At 41.4% G+C, this 20,437-nt stretch overlaps 2 protein-coding genes and 1 long non-coding RNA gene across 3 annotated transcripts; 2 read left to right on the forward strand and 1 right to left on the reverse strand.

Moving 5' to 3' along the window:
- Positions 1,601–5,291, forward strand: LOC8064122 (protein cornichon homolog 1). Its single transcript, XM_002442149.2, has 5 exons — positions 1,601–2,024; positions 2,788–2,969; positions 4,093–4,215; positions 4,754–4,854; positions 4,927–5,291. Exons 1-4 carry the CDS (start codon positions 1,950–1,952, stop codon positions 4,821–4,823), a joined length of 450 nt encoding a protein of 149 aa, XP_002442194.1. The 5' UTR covers positions 1,601–1,949; the 3' UTR covers positions 4,824–4,854; positions 4,927–5,291.
- Positions 10,392–12,525, reverse strand: LOC8064580. The gene is made up of 2 exons (XM_002443194.2): positions 12,187–12,525; positions 10,392–12,075 (listed from the first exon to the last, which is right to left on the reverse strand). The coding sequence occupies exon 2, from the start codon at positions 12,002–12,004 to the stop codon at positions 10,577–10,579; it is 1,428 nt and encodes a 475-aa protein (XP_002443239.1). The 5' UTR covers positions 12,005–12,075; positions 12,187–12,525; the 3' UTR covers positions 10,392–10,576.
- On the forward strand, positions 12,168–12,975 carry LOC110437674. Its single transcript, XR_002455588.1, has 2 exons — positions 12,168–12,300; positions 12,386–12,975. It is a non-coding gene; the product is annotated as an uncharacterized LOC110437674 (long non-coding RNA).

A 20,437-nucleotide genomic window follows, 5' to 3' on the forward strand; every position in this document is an offset into this window, starting at 1 on the left:
TTGTATGGTGAACCTAGTAATGTTGATATGGTCATTGAAATAGTAAGAAAAAAATCCATCTTCCATTGAGGCATACTAATCATTTGTTGCAGCTCATGTTGGTGGTCAACAGCTTCTAAATTGAGGTCAAAAATATCTTGTTCATGTGGACCATCAAAGTTGATATCTCCATCTTGTGGATGGGCTTCCTCAACAGTAAGAACTGCAAAAGGGTGGAACATAGAATTTCATTGAAAGAAATGTTATCTTCATGAGATTCTTCTTCTTGTCCTTCAGAAGTAGGAACATTGAGATCTATAGCCTGCACAACACTATCTTGCTCTTTGTGGAGATAGTGGGATTGACATTGTAGTGGTTGCACTTCTGCTTCTTTGATGATATGAAATTGATCTTCCTGGAGGTGTTGGATTTCATCTTCTCCATCATTAGCAAGCTCTTGATTTAGGTCTAGTAAGGGTCGCGCACTTTCTTCCCCTAGTACTATGTTTAGATCGAAGAGCATAGTTGAAGATGAAATTTATTGTAGGTTGATGAAGTTTCATATTGCATTTTGATCAAGTGGGGGTTCTCCATCTCCTTCAGGTGCTACTGTGTTTAAATCGAGCATGGTTGAAGATGGAATGAATTACAGGGTGAAGATGAAGAAGGGGCACCGGGGAAGCCTTTCGTCGGTGGTATCTTTATGGTGGAGTAATAACGCGTAGTTCAAATTTCAGGCTCAAGGTACATGGGCCCCTGAATGCGACTAGAACTTTTTGCAGCATTCCTGGCCATATTCTACTTCTTGTACTACTACTACTACTACTACTATTTTTTGTCTATTATTTATGTTGTACAAATTGTGACAAAATATTTCTATTGTGCTAGTGATCTTGACTTCATTGCAGCTGCGATAACCAATATTATGCTAGTTATATCATCAACACCTTTTAGCGGTAGAATTGTAATTTTTTATCTATCTTTTTTGCATTTGAATCCTAGACGTTAAGTTAAATTTGACGAAGTGAGTACCATGCTTCCTGCCATCAAAACCTAAATTTTGGGATTTTTTTGAACTGTAGATGTGAAGATAATGCCTTGTTTAGTTCGTGAAAATTTTTAGATTGACTACTATAGCACTTTCGTTTGTATTTGTAATTATTGTCTAACCATGAACTAATTAGGCTCAATAAATTTATCTCGTAAATTACAGACAATGTGCAATTAGTTATTTTTTTATCTATATTTAATGCTTTATACATGCGTTCAAAGATTCGATGTGACGAGAAATCTTAAAAGTTTTTAAAAACTAAGGGCCCGTTTAGGTTGGAGAGTTAAACTTTAACTCTCATCCTATCGAACGTTTGAACACATACATAGAGTACTAAATATAGACTATTTACAGAACTTAAAAAACAACTAAAGAATAATTTAAGAGACGAATCTTTTAAACCTAATTAATTTATAATTAAACATTAATTATCAAATAAAAAAATACTATAGTATCAAAGCAAATACGCCCTGAACAAAGCCTAAATTTGGACGGAGGGAGTACGTCAGTCTCGCAGCCCTCCTCTTCCGAAGAAAAGGTCTATGAAGTCAGCAGCAGCAAGGGAACTGTCGTTTGCACTGCATTCGCACCTGTCTGACCAACTCTCGTCGCACGCAACGCAACGCAACGCAACGCAAGTAGCAAACCACGACCCACCTGCTTCTCCTTCCCTCCCCTATCCCTTCTCCTAGTCAGCCAGTCTCCCCATCCCAACCCGCCGCCGCCTCTCCCGTCTCCGGCGCCCACAGCGCCATTGTGACCGCGGGGCTCGCGGAGTCCCCCCACCAGGCTGGTCTAGGCCCCCTCCACTCGGAACGCCCGCGAGAGGCAGAGCGTGCGGCTGCGGGGACGCCAGCGTTCGTAGATCGATTGCCCGCCGAGCTTGTTCGCGAGGAGTCGTCAACGCTTTGCGGCGGCCATGTCTGTGGAACTCGTCCTGTGGCTCTTCTCCTTCGCCTCCGTCATGGTCCTCATCGGCCTCACCGCGTACCAGGCAAGCCCGACGGCCCCCTGTTGCATCTCTTAACAGTTCGCCCTGTGACGGCGAGTGTGTCCTTCAAATCTTGCGCGCGGCCGGCGGAGCTCTGTCCGCTGCCGCCCTAAGGCTGCCGTTTATTTTGGGGGGTTTTGATGCGGGGTTTAGTCAACGATGCTGTTCTTCCCGTGCCATTCATTCCGTGGAGGATGGTGACGAGATAAACTGCCGGATAAATATTTTTCCTTTTTTCGGAGGAAAAAAATTCCTGTCGATTGCTAGTGCTGCCTCCTAGATTCTGGTATAAAATCGCAAAAAGGATTCGTCTTTGTATACGACAGACCAATATATTTTTGTTTAGAATATTCCAATTTTCTCGGGTTAACAATTTCTGTTTATGAGCCTAGATATGGTAGTGTTCTGTTTGGAATGTTAGCACCACCTGCTAGGACTTGGTGGATTTATATGTCATGACTGTAGTCCTTTACTTGGTGTCAAACCAGCTTGTCATTTGTGGCAGATGAGTTATCATCACTTTATAGTGTGTAAAGCTCACGTTCCACATTATTTGACCAGTGACTTCAGCCTCGCCAGATCAGACATAAAGCCTAACCATGATGGCAGCTGGCAGCAACACAGTTCATGTTTAATATTGATACAAGAGTTGTAGTCTTTAGAAGTAAATTTAGTCATTTATGCACCAATTTGCCTGGCTTCTTTGTTAGCTGACCCACTCTTGTTGATTTGTTCAACTGATTTTGCCTTTCTGCTTTTGTACCAGCTTATCTGTCTGTCAGATTTGGAGTATGATTATATCAACCCATATGATTCATCATCTCGCATCAATGCTGTGGTCCTGATAGAATACTCACTCCAAGGGGCCCTATGTGCTTCTTTCCTCTTGACATTGCATTGGTTCCCGTTTCTAGTCATGGCACCAGTGACATACTACCATGTGAAACTGTACGTGTTACTTGCTTTCAGTTGATGCTAATTCTGGCAGAATACTCATGATATTCATCATTGGATACTATGCTGTTCATACTTTTGGCTGTACTCACATCTTGATTATTTTTATACACATGGAAATAATACTTGAAATGATCTACAAGCCTCAATGGCTCAATGGAACAGCTAAGTAAGAACATATCAATTTTAGAATTTAATATGCCGATGTTGTACTTCTAGGGTGATAATTTGTAGTTTTCCCCATGTTTTGGGCCATGTGTTTTTCGTTTGGCCCTGTAGCAATTTTTTCTCTGAATATGGGAGAATGTTGGTCAGGGACTCAGGGTATCAGCAAATGGGAGAAGGTAGTGCACCTATTCTAGTATTATACCTTGTCGATTTTATAAGCCTCACTACCAAAATTTTGTTAGCTAGTTAACTTTCATTATCGCTGGAATATGAGTGCAACAACTCTGAATCGTGCTAAGTGCACTTTATTTGCCAAGATAAATAATTAAATAGTTTCCCTTTTATCATTATGTGCTAGAAAAGAATCATTAAGTAATATTTTCTTGTAATTATTTAGTAATCAGCATGAACTGTTGATTCCAAATATTGTTGGCTTAACAATGATTAATGTAGCTAAACTCTTCTCTGGGTAACAACTGATTTTCGCCCCTCAGATATGAGCAAGCACCCAACTTTTTACTATTACATGTGGAAAAAAAATCTCCCTTCACCCTCTTCTTGAAAGTTAACAGCCATGACGATAGTTTCTCAGCACTCTGTTTGAGTTTTCTGTTGATTTAGAGTCCTTTTTTTCCCCTTTGTTGAGGATTAGGTATAAATTCCCCCCTGGCTTTGAACTAGTTTGGATCTCGATAACTAGTGAACTTATTTTGGTAAGATATACGAGATGCTTTTCTAAATTAAATTTTGCCAGGCTTTTAATATCTAAATGATTATGATTAGTTAATAAAATTTTTGTAAAGTGAAGCAACATAGATGCTTGTATTTATTTAATGCTGTCCTATATAAGAACTTTAACTAGTAGATTGAAGTTCTATTTATTTGTTTCTTGTCCCTTCATGCTCCGTTATTGATAATCAAATAAAATCATATTATATTTTTTATTCAGGTACTTGGCTCGGAAACATCTTGTAGATGTCACTGAAATTTTTAGACAATTAAGTGACGAGAAGAAGTACAGGATGATCAAGCTTGCCTTCTACTTCTGCCTATTTATTATAACTATTTACAGGTTTGACTTAGGTTATTTCTTAATTAATATTTTGGGGAATTCAAATACTATATGCATTCATTTGCTAGTGCTAACTCTGTTATCAGTTATTCAGAAACATCTAGGACATTATCAAACCCTTATAAATGGCCATACCCCCATACTAGCCTTCCATGTTATACTAACAGAAATTTCTTTGTATTAATATTTTTATCATTCTGTAAGTTAACATACTTTATCATTGGAAAATATTCTGAAGTTTACACCTGTTAGTGGTTTGAAGAGATTACTGAAGGGTTAGTGAGAATATGACTTGGGAAATCAAATATGATGTTGTCTTCACTCCATATTTTGAAGCATACAAACAATCATGAGCAATATTCGGTATTATAGGCGTGACCTTACATATACCCATCTTACTGATTTTGGTAGTGGCAGATTAATTGTTTCCATATACTGTTACTTTATTTCGGAGTTTGTTGTAGCATGTAAATCCCTGCTAGTAAAGAACAATATGTTGCATAAATCTAACTGCTCACTTTTTCTATGAATTTAACAGGCTTGTGATGACAGCTGTGATGCTGTTTATTGATGAGGACATAAATTTGGTAGAAACTAGGACTATCTAGACTTTGCCACCAACTTGTCATGGGGGAGCAGGTATTCAGTGTCATGTTTTGTCACAGGCATATGAAAATGTTTATGTTTTAATGGGCTGAACTTGTGTTGCAGACTTGTAGTCTTGAAACACCAGGCTCAAAAGAACACTCATGGTTGGAACCCGTGAGACCACAACTGAATGCCATGCCCCTGAGTTGTGAGAAAGAAGATCAACCTGTGCCCAATAGCTGGAGGAGCTAACCTGGTATCTCAGATCCTCAGTGTTTCATTTCACCCATAGGTTGTGATGTACAATGAATTCTCATAGTTTGGTCTGTCGAGACCATGTTTGTAAATTGGGCAGAGGCAATTAATTTTTTTGTGCATTTCTATGTACTTGCGTCCAAGTACTGTATTCATTTCAGCTCAACGTTGTTTGCACACAATATTGATTGGGAATATAGTGTTCATTTACCTAGATAGGGCATCTCCTAAAATGTGGGAGTTTGGTGCTTTAGAGATAGGGCCGGCATGCTTTGCTGGAAAGCAATAAGTGAACAAAACAAGGTTGGAACTGAATCCTTGTTACCATGACCGAACTCAGCCGTCTCTCTGAAAATTAGAAAAGGTAGCAATAATTAGTTGCCTATTCATATGGAAGTTATGTTTTATTACTCTATTCTAAATTATAAGTCGTTCTGGCTTTTCTAATTATACACTATAGGGAATAGTATAATTTGCCAACCCCTTTGGCCTAGATATTGAGAAGAATTGAAGGTGATCATGCTTCGTGCAATGCAGAGTTTCCTGTTACAAGATTTTCCTTCGTCATGAAAAAGCTACCAGCTAAAAAGAAGAAAATGGGAAAATGTTAAGCTGTTTAGTGTATATTTATTAGTGAAACGTTTGCCTTTTTAACCTTTGTTACAATGTCTTGGTGTGTCCTTAAGCTTTGCCTCGAACTAGTCCAATTGTGTGTGCTATATGGCATCTACTCAATCCATCTCAAATTGTAAGTCGTTTGACTTTTTTAATAATATAAAGTTTGACCACTCGTCTTATTCAAAGTTTTATACAAAATATCACTTTTTTTTGTTGTGTATTGGTTTATTAATAAAAGTTCTTCAAGAATGACTTAGATTTGACTATATTTGCACAAATTTTTTGAATAAGACGAGTGGTCAAACTTAGGGTAAAAAAAAGTCAAACGACTTACAATTTGGGATGGAGGGAGTATATTGCATTCTAATCCCTGTAGATGAAATAGAATGAACAGCTTTGATAGATAAGCGGTGCATGCTGAATAATCATGTTGAGGTAGCAGTTTTGACAGAAGCACTCAATGAGAGCAACCAAAATTGCTCGACAAACTCTGTATACAGGCCTGGCTATTTCTGCTTTTGCAATCTTGTAAATGATGGACCCAAACCTCAAAAGGCCATCTTGGAGATGGACTAAAACGGCCCTACCCAGGCCTTGAGCAGAAGTCAAGTACGTAGTATCATATTGGGATCCTGCTTAACTTTCCTCATCATCTTTTATGACAACCTACCCGACATGGAATCACACGCTTCCTTTGAGTATGTTTCAGGAGTCGAAATCATGTTGCATTAGCAGGAGTTTAATCAGCAAGCTAGCTTTCATGCTTTCTCTCTCCCACGTATGGTTGCAAAATCTTCAATACTAGGGTTCTATTCACTCGAGTTTATATGTTTTCTCACAATAAAACAACGATTTCTCACAACAAAACAACGAATATTACTTTCAGCCAAGCAAGCCAACATCTCTGCACAAAGTCCCTGTTCAGCCGCAACAGCGAGTGATGGGACAAGGAGAGATTGATGCCTTGGAAGATGTGTTCAAAAAAAAAAGAGAAACATTGCAATCGGGGTACTCAGCCAAGCTAGGCCTTCAGTTCAATTTTTTTTATTTCGACACTGTAATACTTTTGTTTTTATTTGATAAACATTGTCCAATCATAGAGTAACTAGGCTTAAAAGATTCGTCTCACGATTTACAGATGAACTATCCAATTAGTTTTTATTTTCATATATATATTTAATGCATCATGCATGTGCCACAAGAATCGATATGATAGGAATCTTGAAAATTTTTAGAAACTACCCAAAAACTAAAAAAAATCAAAATTCTATTACATTAAAAAAATAACTAATTGCACATGAGCTTAATTAGTTTATGATTGGACAAAAATTATCAAATACAAATGAAAGTGCTACATTTTCCAAATTTTTTTGTGTTGGTAACTAAACAAGGCCTAAACAACCAAAAATTGCGAGACAAATTGTGGCCTTGTTTAGTTCACCCCCAAAATCAAAAATTTTTCAAGATTCTCTGTCACATCATCGAATCTTTCGGCACATGCATGAAGCATTAAATATAGATGAAAATAAAAACTAATTGTACAGTTTAACTGTAAATCGCAAGACGAATTTTTTGATTCTAGTTAGATTGGACAATATTTACCACAAACAAACAAAAGTGTTACAGTAGCAAAATCGAAAATCTTTTCGCATCTGAACAAGACTAGTGTCACATGTACTCACACATGCCTGCTCTCCTACACACCTAGTACTACTTTGCAAGACGGACTCAAATGCCCCAACCAGGGTGGTTGACTTGGGCCTTGTTTAGTTCGGAAAATTGAAAAGTTTTCGGAACTGTAGCACTTTCGTTTTTATTTGATAAATATTATCTAATCATGGAGTAACTAGGCTTAAAAGATTCATCTCGTGATTTACAGTTAAACTGTGTAATTAGTTTTTATTTTCGTCTATATTTAATACTCCATGTATGTGACGTAAGATTCGATGTGACGAGAAATTTTAAAAAGATTTTGGTTTTCAGAGTGAACTAAACAAGGCCTCGCTGGATGTTTGCCGTTGCTTGCAAGACATGTCGGAATCGTCGTATTTCTGAGGATCGGACCACGCACGCGCTTGACGTTAATTACTCACACGCGCGCGCACTGCACGCAGCCGGCCGTCTAGAAACAGTACACCGGCGATATCCCGTATCGCATACGTATGTATCTGATACGGATACGCGGCCGATCAGCGATCGATACGAGTATCGGGAATATAAGGCCGCGTTTGGTTTGAGGAGTTAAACTTTAACTCCTATTACATCAAATATTTTGGATATATATATAGAGTACTAAATGTAAACTATTAACGAAACTAAAACCACAGTTAGAGAGTAATTTGCGAAACGAATCTTTTGAACCTAATTAGTCTATGATTGGACACTAATTGCCAAATAAAACGAAAAAACTATGGTACTTTAACACCTCCAACCAAACACCTCTAAAAAACAAGAGACAAAAAATATCCAATACTCAGGCCGATAGTATCTCCATCCACCTAGACTGTTTGTTTAGCTAATAAAGCATTATTATTCGCTGATTTGGTATCAGAGAAAAATGTTATTGAATGTCTTATAGATTCCTCCGATAGCTATTATTATTCGCTGATTTGTTTTTCTCTGATAACACATTAAAGCTTTATCCCAACATCTGTCATTCCTACCGGATACACAACAAACACGCATGGAGCCACGACGGACCACTGCCCGTCACGAGCTGATTTCCTCCTGGCGTGTCTTGATTTTCTCTAGCGTCTAGCCGTCTACGAAAAAGCTTAAAATGCAAGCTGTTGTCTAGTGTCTACCAACTATTATGCCCTTTCTAATTTTGTGAAGTCTGATACTACTGCTCTTTAGGCCTTGTTTACTTCCACTCAAAAACTTAAAATTTTTCAAGATTTATCGTCAGATCGAATCTTTAGATGTATACATGGAGTATTAAATATAAACAAAAATAAAGACTAATTACACAGTTTGGTCGGAATTGATGAGACGAATCTTTTAAGTCTAGTTAGTCCATAGTTGGATAATAATTACCATAAACAAATAAAAATGTTACAGTGTCACGGAATTTTTTTGTTGAAGAACTAAACACGGCCTTACTACTTGGATGACCGAAATGTTTTGGGTTTCCCAAATTTTTTTAGTTTCGGGTATTGTAGCATTTTTGTTTTTATTTACCAGCTATTGTCTAATCATGAACTAACTAAGCTCAAAAGATTCATCTCGTGATTTACATGCAAATTGTACAATTAATTTTGTTTTTATCTTTATTTAATACTCCATATATATACCGTAAAGTTCGATATGACGAAGAATTTTTTAAAAAAAATTGAGGTGAACTAAACAAGACCCTGATTTGGATCGAAACGTTTCTACCTCGGAGCATTTCTAGCGATTCTGACTTTTTAGCTTGTGCCAGAGAAACGGCTTGCAGCTGGTTTCGCTGGTTTCATATTCTCCTCTCATATGCACTAGCAATTGGTTTGTTTTGTACTCGTCCTTTTTAAGCATCTCTAACAGTTTTGTATTTGGAGTTTGCATTCTTATAATTTATCCAAATTATAAAAATGAAGTATCTGAGCAACTCCAACAGTTTTGCAAAATTTGTTTGGCAAATGTTGTTATTTGCCAACTCCCAAAATGATATGGGGAGGGAATAAAAAGGACATCTCCAAGTGTTTGGCAATTTTGACTTGGCAAAAACAAAATTCTACTAATTCTCAAGATCAACAAAGAAACATCACGTTGTCAGCATGCTATAAAAGCGCGCATGCAGAATGCCAAGCCTATTCTAGGTGTGCATAAATGCCAAGAAAGGAGGAGAATTTACCAACTTACTATAAATGCCAAACCCAATTGCCAAACTGTTGGATAGGAGATTTTGAGAGTTTTGGCAAAAAACAAGAATGCCAAACCTATTTGCAAAACTGTTGGAGTTGCTCTAACAGTTTTGTATTTGTGTTTCGCAATTTGGGCAACTTGGCAATTGAGAAAGAAAATTTAGCATAAATGCAAGGCCGTGGGCCGCTTGACAAACGCCGATCGGGCGCTCCTCCCGCGCTACTCCCGCACATGGGGGACTCTTCACGCGTGGTGGCGAACCTTGGAGATCGATGACGACCTGCAGTCCACGGCAGCAAGACGAAGGACTATGACAAGAAGGACTCTATGGCAGGAAGCTCTCAATGACGACCTACAGCGTCTCGGATACAGGTACCAGGAAACGGCGGCGACCTATATACTCGCGAACTGACGGTGTGGCGACGAGAAAATGCCGCGAAGAAGAAACGCGCGCGACTAAAAGCACGGGACCAGATGCGGTGCGGAAGAAAAGTCGCAGCAAATACGGTTGGGTCCACAATTTTGGTTTTTACTAAGTCAATTATGCTAAACACTTGAAGATGACTTTTTTTTCACTTGTCATATGGTTTTGGGAGTTGACAAACTACAACAAATGCCAAACTGTTGGAGATACACTTAGTGTAATAAATTGAAATGGGTTGCATTTAGATTGTTATTAGCCCACAAAAAGGATCAAGACTTTTTGAAGCATATTTTTATTTATATAAATTTTTTTTGTTCAGTCACATGGTTTACTAAACTGATTCTAATTTACCACTTAAAATGTTTCTTAGAGAAATCTAGAACCGAGACATTTTTAGAAGAATCTGGAGCCCTACCAAATGGCCCGGCCCCTTAGCGAAAGCAAGTGATTGGCCAAGGAGGATTGACGCCTTGGAATTACCAAGATGTCTTCGATTAAACTAGAAAATACCGATACAAACATTTCCATCAGAGCTACATCAGGGCAAGCACTCATCCGAGTGCAACCAAAAATTGCGAGACAAACTGTTCAATAACATGAGCAATACATACGCCTACTACTCTCCTACTACACCTACTTTGCAATCTTGGAGATGACGGACTCAAATGCCCCAACCAGGGCCTTGACCCTGCTCTTCCTCGTCTTGACGAGCTTGCCCGCCGTCTCCTCGATGTGGCTGTTGTACAGCCTCTGGCTCTTCTTCTTCTCCAGCGTCTTCTGATGCCTGAGCGCCACCGCCGGCACGACGAAGCCGCCGCCGGTGCCCGCGCCACCGGACCCGCCACCGACGCCGCGCCTCCGGAGGCTCCTGATCCTGAGATGGATGCCTCTCCCGGTGGCGGCCGAAGAAGCATCCTGCTCGCCTCTCCTGGACCTCAGCCTCGCCGGCTTCTTCTTCTCCTCCTCCTCCGGTGGCACGACTGCCGGTGCTGCTGCTCTGGTGCTCCTGGACCGCAGCTTGAAGGTGACTGAATTCTTGCTCGCTTGTCGCGCAAACGGCTGCCGCACGGACCTGCTGCTGATACTCATGCTCTGCACCCTCCGGTGCGCCGGGATGGGCATGGGCCTGCTTGATTCTGCAGCAGCGTACTCTTCTGGGTCCAGAGAGTATGTTACCGTTGTTGTCCTATCTTGCTTCACATTGGCAGGTTCTTGATGAACCATCATCTCCTTCTCGAGGTCGCGCAAAAGGTTTGCGCGACTTTGTGCTAGAGAAGGGGACAGAATTTGGTACCCTTGAAGCGTTTCTTGGTCGATACCCATGTTTTCGACGAGCAACACCGCTGCAGGTTTGTTCTTCGTTTTTGGAGGCTTTACACTCTTAGAGTCAGTGTTGGCGTTGGTGACGGTGCCCAATGGTTCATTTTGGGGAGCTTGTACTACGCCATCGCCATGTACTTGTTCGTGGACCTTGGCCTTGCCGTACGACTTCTTCCCCTTCTTCATCACAGCCTTCTTCTTGGCGGCGTCGCCGGAGCCGGCGGTGACATGATGAGCTGCTGAGGTTTTACCAAGCTCCGGGCCCGGGGATGACGATCCATGAGATGGAAGTGGAACCGTGTCGTAGGCGACAATGTCCTTCCACTCCACGCTCACGCCCTCCTTGGCGGCCTTGGCCTTGCCGGCGGCCGCCGCCTTGGAAGGCTTCTGAGTAGTAGCAGTGGTGGTGGAGTCCCCGACACGCCTGCGGAACACGGAGCGCACCTTGACGAGCACCCTGCTGTGGTTGTGGCTCTCCGCCGGAGCCGGAGCTGGAGCCGGCGGCGGCGGTTGCTTCCGAGGCGGCCTCGGCTGCTGCGGCCTGCTGTGCGCCTCCTTGTGATCCTCGAACGTGTGCGTGCCGCCGTACTTGCACACGTGGTGGCACGAGCCGGCCGACGGCCTGAGGTAGCCGGGGACGGGCTTGGCGGTGGCGCCGCCGCCGTGGTGAGAGTCAGAGGGCGACGGCGTGCTGCCGCGTCCCGTTGGTTTGGGGCCTTGTGCGGCCATCTGTACCTCCATCTCTGGTCCGGACCAGGCAGTGGAGTCGAGATCTTTGCTTGATTCCGTCAAGAATTACAAGTAGAGTGAATCTGCAGGGGAAGACGATGAGTTGGTCAGGTTTGAAGCTTGTGTTTCATCTTCTGACTAGAAAGAAGCAGATCAAAGGGTTGCAGGGCCGGCGACACGAAGGAAGAACTCACCGGCAGCAGGCACCGGAGCTGCGCCGATTCACTTCACTAGCCGCGCGCCATGCGCGAGCTTGACTGCCTAGCAGAGCTCGCCGGAGTACTACCCAACAACTCCAGAATGACAAGGTAGGTAGGTAGCTTGGTACCTAGCGGTATCTTCTTGGCGGCTGGTTCCTGGCAGGACTGATCTCGCCTGCATATATATCTGCAGGCAGCAATCGAGAGGAGTAAATGGGTTTGCCGCTAGCGTCACCGGTGGCCGGGGCCCCGGGGGTGTAGGAAGCAGAGCAGGCGATCGGGTCAAGGAGGAGAAACGGCGGTGGCCGCAGGCAGCAACCCGCCTGTTCTTTGTTTAATGGCGTGGCACAGGCGTGGATGGTGATGGATTGGATCAGGGGCGATTTGGTGAAGAAGCTGCGGGGGGTCAGAGTCAGAGATTGGTGGTAGGAGGAGGTCAAACATGGCGGGACGGTGAGCACGCGGGTGGGGTCCGTTTGATTTTGGAGACGAAGACGACGACGGGGTGTCTGTTGGCTGGCTGGAGGGGTTAGGTGTCGTTGGCGCCATTTTGACGGCTGACCTGTGGGCCCGATCCTTGCAGGGCCACCGGCAACCCATATTTGAACTTGACTTGGTCTGTTTGTGAATTGTGAGGACGTACATGGACAGTCATTCAATTCAAGGTAAGGGGGCGGAACAGCGAGCTGGTGTGGACTGGGGCCTTGTTTTTAGATCCGTAATGTTTTTGGATTTTTGATACTATAGCACTTTTATTTGTATTTGACAAATATTATTCAATCATGAACTAACTAGACTTAAAAGATTCGTCTCGCAAATTACACATAAACTGTACAATTAGTTATTTTTAAATTTATATTTAATGTACCATGCATATGCCGTAAGATTTGATGTGACAAGGAATCCTGAAAAGTTTTTGAATTTGGGTGAACTAAACAAGGCGTGGATTTAGAGACCGTTTGGGTAACTCAAAATAAATCCATGTTTCTGGACACACTTGGTTGGTGGTTACACTTGTGAACATCATTGCGCCTTGTTAAGAAAAAAATTCCATGTGATGGGGCCATTATGTTTGGTTAATTGGCTTCCGCATGTTGCAAAGCCAGAGATGTTGAAACTGAGGCCGGTATTTGCTTCTCGCCAGAGGTGTGGTATGCCAGACATGTTTAGCCTTTCTAAAATTTTTTGTTTTGGGCTATTGTAGTATTTTTGTTTTTATTTGACAAATATTGTCTAATTAGGGACTAACTAGGCTTATCTCACGATTTGTGTAATTAGTTTTTATTTTCGTCTATGTTTAATGCTCCATGCATGTACCACAAGATTTGATGTGACGACTGAAAAGTTTTTAGTTTTTGAGGTGAACTAAACAAGGCCTTAGCCGGCATGCATGCACAAAAGCGGAGCAAAGCTTTGACAAATGGCTGCAAGCTCGCCGTATTTGCTCGTCCTAATTTTGGCTGATCTAGAGTTAATTAAAGAACCAAACAGATCCATATGATGCATCCTTTTCGAACTATAAGGACCATTTTGACTTTATTTTCTAAATTAATAACCAATTTAGGTGACTTCATTATGCGTTAGAACCGATTCGGCACCGTGCGGTTTGTAGCTTAGCCATGACTTCCTCTGTCTCGAAATTTGTTGCTGTCTACTTGTCTCTGTTCTTTAGGGTCAAAATACAAGCATCAGGGCGAGAGCTGAAATTCCATGTCTCGTTCTTCTGAGTGGACTAACGAAATCAAAGAATCGCAGAAATCTCCATTGTAACGGCCCGGCCGTTGAGTATATAGTATAGTTGTATACTGGCTATTGGAAAACGATTCATTATTCATCAAAATTAGAGTTCGTATTCCTGTTTCAGGTTCGTAAGTGAGAAACTATGTTTTCACATGTGTTCTCCCCTGCAATTTGAAAAAGGAGAAACATATTTCTGCTGGTTCACGTGGAGTCTACCATGAAACTAAGGGCGCATTTAAATTGGATGAGAGGCTCAGTTCTGTTTCTCCCTACAATCGATAGGATTCATGTCAAATATGACATACCTGTAAACGTTACTGTAGCTACCTAGGCAAATAGTTTAACGATGAAGTGATTCTGATTCACTATATAAAGAAGCATTTGTATAGAACGGCCGAGATACGGAGTATTTCTATGAGATTCTAGAACCCCACCAAACACATTAGTTCTAGAATCCCACCAAACACATTACTTCTAAACAAATCGCCTAATACACTTTTAGACATATGAAGTGGACCCCTGACTATTACCAACCCGCCTACACTTGCATCATCCTCCCTTCACATATAGAACTCACTCTTTCTTTTTTGAGACCACGCAGGAGCGCGTTTTTCATTAAGTGGAAAATATAGAACTCACTCTCAACACGCAAGGTGAGATTACACTCTGTCACATTAACACACATATGGATCACCATTGGTCTATTCAAACTGGATTAGGATGTCAAAAAGCATTAGATATTCCTCTTTGAATTAAAAGTAATAATTAACTCATAGTCATAGTTGCAACTCAAAGAGAAAGAACTATTTTTAGACACAGGCAAATAAGGAGATTAATTTGTTTTTTGAAAAGAAAATAAGGAGATCATGAATGATGTGCAGAAATAATTCTTACGCTATACATTATTTGCTTTAATTTATGGCCAGTTCGTAATCATTCATGTTATTTTTGCACTGCAACAGAAAGCTTATTACTACTGGGTCTAAACTCTTTCACCAGCGTTTTTTTCCTTCAGAGGTGATCAGAAAGTTCACCATTGCTGGTTTAAAACCACCGGTGAAAATGGTGATCACCGCTGGCTACTTATACAAGCCGACGGTGCGAATTAGAAAAAAAGAAGACTTGCCAATAGGCAGAGCCTGCTTCCGGCTCGCCACTGCTGCTATGCAGTCTACTCCTGCATATGTCGTCGCCCGCTAAATCCACATCACCGTCTCCTTACCTGAACCCATGGTCCACTGGGCCTTCTTTGGCAGCCCAAATTCCCGGAGGAATCTCTGCGAATTTCCTAGGCCAATCTTCCCCGTGCCAATCTCCCCTGGGCCAATTTTTGCTGCTCTTTGAAAGCCCACCAACCCGAGATTTGCAGCCCGCTTCCCTTCATTTTCCACGAGGAAATGGTCCACGGGCGAGGAGACGGGGAGGGTTTCCCCGTACGGTCGCGAGTCGGATCGGACGCGACTTTCTTCTTCCGCTTGCGACCCCGCCCAATCACGAGGCCGCCGCCACCACAGCATCTGTCCACCGCCACCGCCTCCCCCGCCGCCGCCCCGGCATACGTCCGCCGCTGCGACATCCCTCCACCTCGCTGTCGCTTGGTCTCCCTCATACATGCGATGTTCACACGAGGGTCGCTCTACGGCGCTCCTCCACCGCCGCCACCTAGCTCATCCACCACCGCCGCCTCGCTCCTTGTCTGTCGTCGCCATCTCCACCACCATTGCCATTCGTCTCGAAGGTTAGTGCACCTATCTTCTTAATTAGTTGCAGTAGTTTTTGGATCGGCTAGGGTTTGACCTGCACCTTCATTGCTTTTCATGGATCTTGGGGCTGTAGATCTACGAGCCAGGACACCGCCACTGCTACCCATTGTGCCGCCCGTGAGAAGCATCGAAGCTGCTGGCTACAAGACACCACCTCATTTGCACTATGTTCTGGTATGTTCTTTTTAGGCCTTGTTTAGTTACGAAAAGCGAAAAGTTTTCGGTACTGTAGCACTTTCGTTTATTTGTGACAGATATTATCCAATTATGGACTAACTAGGATCAAAAGATTCGTCTCGTGATTTACAACTAAACTGTGTAGTTAGTTTTTGTTTTCGTCTATATTTAATGTTTCATGCATGTGCCACGAGATTCGATGTGACGAGGAATCTTGAAAACTTTTTGGCTTTCAGGGTGAACTAAACAAGGCCTTAGACAGTAACTAGTGTAGCAACAGTTCATTTTTTATTACTTGTTAATCGTTGCTCAAACTGGTGATTGCTTCATAGCCGATTGTCATGAATCCTGCACCTGAATATGAGAAGCTACACTTCGTGTCTCGACTCTGAAGCAATAAAGACACGCGCACCTATCAATTAGCCGATTGTCATGATTGATTAGTACCTTGTTACGTGTCACTGGTAAAGGGCTTTAGCCCCGTGTCGTAAGGGTCTTTAGTCCCGGCTACGGAACCAGGGCTAAGGTTTCGAGACTAAATGTCCCACCTTTAGTCCCGGTTCCCGGAGCCGGAACTAAAGGTCCCGGTTGGTAAAAGCAACCGGGACTAAAAGGTGCGCCACGGTGTGCCACCTGGCCTCCACTTTTAGTCCCGGTTAGTGTTATCAACCGGGACTGAAGAGTTTTTTTCTTTTTTCCTGTTCTTTTCTTTTGGTTTTCCATTTAGAGTTTACAATTATGTTATTATTATTTTCGAATGCATATTGTTTGCTGCTAGTTTATGGAAACGCGCACCTATAATTTTTATAATTTAAAGCATTACATATAAATGTACTATAAAACACTATATATATATATTATATATGTATCTATAAGTCCATAATATAGTATTTACACATGCATCATAGACAAAGTATTTACAACAAAATTTATCTCTGCCGCTCAAGCACCGTACAAATGATCATTGTGATTTGGTTTCATTGGCTCCTCAGGGTTGAAGTAGCACTCGCCGCCGGGATTCAAGACTTGGTCGTTAAGAAATTCTGCGATTGTCTCTTGAATTCCTTTTAGGCGGACCGCATCCAACACCTGCTCCTTCAACCACATCTCCTTTAATAGACATTAAAGAAAAAATTTAGAGGTATGAATAGGATTTATTAAATAGCAACAAATAAATAAAATAAACTTATTATATATACATGTTACATACTTTTAGGAGCTCAAGATTAGTTTTTTTGGCATCGACCGTCATAAACTCGCACACATAGTAGTCACACAAATTGTTACCCGATGTGTGCCGTAGAACCCACTAAAGTAAGATAGACTTTAAAAGTGGCGCTTTCAAATCTGGATGGTGTTTCTGCACGAACCCAGCCCAAACCCTGAAGTTTGCTGAAGTTTGCTAAAATCTCTGAATATGTTCATTCCTTCTGAAACCATTAATTCCTTCTAAACTGACCAAATCTCAGTCCATACGTTCATTCCTTCTCAAACCACTCATTATTGTAAATCGTAGCAATGCTGGACTAGAACCGGTCATCAGTAACCAATAAATCTTGAGCTGCCTTTTCTTTTCATTTTGCATTTTCATGTCGCCGAGCTGTTCGCGGCCAGCGTCTCTGAGTTTCCAATTTTCTTTGCTGCGTGCAATAGATAATATAGCAATGGGGGAAAATGCCGAATCATTTCTCGGAGTTACCTTTGGATAATATCTATCATTCAAGATGTAGGATCAATCCGAGAGATATTCAACCAGATTAAAGATGATCTTTCTCCTTTTTTGAAAGAAACAATTCAGCTAGCTGCATTCTTGGAAGGCAATCGCCCCGAATTCGTTAGTGCTCAATCTAGACTAGCAGCTCAAGAGGCTCAGAAGAACTCAATTGTTGCTGAAGGCCAATGCATCCAAGAAATCCTATCAGTTAAGAAGACAGTTGATCTCCTCAAAGAGTCCCCTGCTGAAATCAACAAAGATCTGACTGCTCTCAACGAGGAAAGGACACAACTGTTAGCTCAGCTGAAGACTGATGAATATGCAATTAAACAGAAGGAGGAAGCCTTATCTTAGATCCCTGCATCACTAACCGATCAAAAGAAGAACATGGTAGTCTTGAAGACCAGACTTGACAAGATCAAGCAAGACAAGGAAGTCAAAATTCTAGGATCGGCTGAAGAAGATCAGCAACACATAGCCGAAATAGATAGCATTAGGCTTTCGGCTTTGAACTCCATGAAGTTTGCTTTGAATATGTAATTTGGATACGTTCTATACTTTATTTTTCATCTTGTAATTCTCAGACTTAACTTTTATTTACTTAGACTTGTTTTTTCTTCTTCAGTAATTATATACTTTTGTCAAAATCTTATCAGTAATGTTAACCGAATCCAAGTAAAGTAGAGTTCCATCGGCAAAGTTAGCCGATCCACTACTCAGACCTTTCGTGGTCATAGTTAAGTTGATCAGCTATTTCCTGCCACCCACGTCCTTAGGATTACGGAGACGTTTTAACTTTAGCCGATCCACTCACCCCAAATTCAAGGAACCATCTTCGCGATAGCCGATCCACTTTCTCTAAGAGCAACTCCAACAGTTTGCTAAAAGTACTTGGCATCCTAGGATTTTTACCAAAACCACAAACAGCCTCCAACAAGTTGGCAAAACTACTTGGTAATTTTGTGAGCTTGGCAAAATTCCCCCTTCACTTGGCAAATATGCCAAGTCCTCCATCACTTAGCATCACGTGTATCCTAATTTGTCAACTAGTTTTGCCAACTTGTTGGAGGCTCCATTTTGTGATTTTGGCAAAAATCGTAGGAGGCCAAGTTCTTTTGCCAAGCCCAAATAGCAAACTGTTGAAGAAGACCTCTTTTTTTACTTGGCATTTGGTTTTAAGACTTGGCAAAACTATAGATTTGCCAATTGAGTTTTAGCAAACTATTGGAGTTGCTCTAAGTGATTAACTGCACGCCGCTTCAACTTTCACTTACACCATTATAAATAATACCAGAGCTCTAAGGGTAAAAGTCACACAGTCAGACTCACATCTTCAACCCATCAATCTCCAAGCCTCCTGCCTTCTCTCCTAAGAACCCTAACCTTCCAATCAATGGTAGACAGCAAAGGCAAGCGCCCAACATCAATGGCAGACATTTGCAAGTTCTCCAGATATATGATCTCCTGAAGTCTGTCCAACAAATGTTTATCTATTCCCAACAGGAACATAATATGTTGGTCCTCTATTCTGGATGTCCAGACTGAAAGCCTCCTTAATAGCGTTAGTAATACCATTTAACAGAACCTCATTATGAAGGTTGCTGCCATGACTTTGCTGATAGTTTCGTACATAGCATTGTGCTGAATCTGAACGCTAGGATCCTGCTCCCCTTCCAAAATTACTCTCGGGAAAAGAGTCTTCTAAAATACTTTCTTGTCTCTATCTTTGCTAAAGGAAAGCAAGCACTTCTCCTAGTATTGGTTCACAACAGTCACAACCAATTCCTTCAAGTGATCTGGGAGATCATCCAGAGTGACGTTAAGCACATTCTCGTTCTCCATGTTGCTGATTTACATTTTGATATTGATAAGTTTTTCACTAAAAGTCACCTGGAGTCTCTAAATTCACATGTTTTAAGGCTTAATTTTTTGAATTTTTTTGAACTATCTCTGGTGGCAATATATTATATACCAAAGTTATAGTACTCGACAAGATTTAAAAGTTTATAGTTAAAAGCTTTTTATTTGAGTTCATTTAGTAGCCAAAATACCTAATGTAAGATTACAAAATATTAATATAAAAAAATAGTGTATTATATGTATGCATAAATTGTTGTGCGGTGTAGTGATAGATGGTAATAGTGTTGAGCGAGAGGTTATGGGTTTGATTCTTCAGATTTGCAAGTTTTTTGTTTTCTGGGTTTTTTCGTGAACATTAAGGGAGGCAGGCATTTTAAGGCAACCGCCTCGCGAACACCTTAACATGACCGAGGCAGTTAAGGTCCGATTAACCGTGACCTTTAATTGTGCCTCGATTAATGCATTTTGCCCGCCTCCGTTAAGTTTTGAGATGTAGTAAACTAGTAATACGTTGCTCTTGTTTGATTTAATTTATTTCTCTACTAGCGTTATTCTTTCACATAATTTTTTCGTCTAGTGTATACGCTGCCGTCACTGGGAATCTTGATGATAGAGATCGACGATGATGTGGTTGAATGCTGATCCGTTCATGTTTGCCCTGTGTTTTTCAGCAACACCCTACTGTAGTATACCCTAGCTATTTACTTGCCCAATAATCTTCTAAACATTTGCATCCTCATGTATCTCAGCCATTTATTCTGAAATTTGTAGATTCTCTTGTACTGCTCGTTGTGTGAATTATGAATCTTGGCTAAGGTGCTACTGCGTTTATATAGTTATAATAATAATGTACCTTCTTATTTAGTTTGTTAAAAATACTAAGACATCTTTCTATATCAGGTATCTTTTTCAGAAAATGGCATATTTGTGTATCCGTGTAGTTCCGAAACTGATAATCTGTATCATTTAGTTTAACCATAGTATGATTTAT

Source organism: Sorghum bicolor, chromosome 8 (genome assembly GCF_000003195.3).
Source record: "Sorghum bicolor cultivar BTx623 chromosome 8, Sorghum_bicolor_NCBIv3, whole genome shotgun sequence".
NCBI classification, from domain to species: Eukaryota; Viridiplantae; Streptophyta; class Magnoliopsida; order Poales; family Poaceae; genus Sorghum; species Sorghum bicolor.

Coding starts and splice junctions, on each gene's coding strand:
- LOC8064122 (XM_002442149.2), top strand. CDS start 1,950: ATGTCTGTGGAACTCGTCCTGTGGCTCTTCTCCTTCGCCTCCGTCATG. Junction 2,025..2,787: donor TCGGCCTCACCGCGTACCAG/GCAAGCCCGACG, acceptor CTTTTGTACCAG/CTTATCTGTCTGTCAGATTT. Junction 2,970..4,092: donor ACATACTACCATGTGAAACT/GTACGTGTTACT, acceptor TTTTTTATTCAG/GTACTTGGCTCGGAAACATC.
- LOC8064580 (XM_002443194.2), bottom strand. CDS start 12,004: ATGGAGGTACAGATGGCCGCACAAGGCCCCAAACCAACGGGACGCGGC.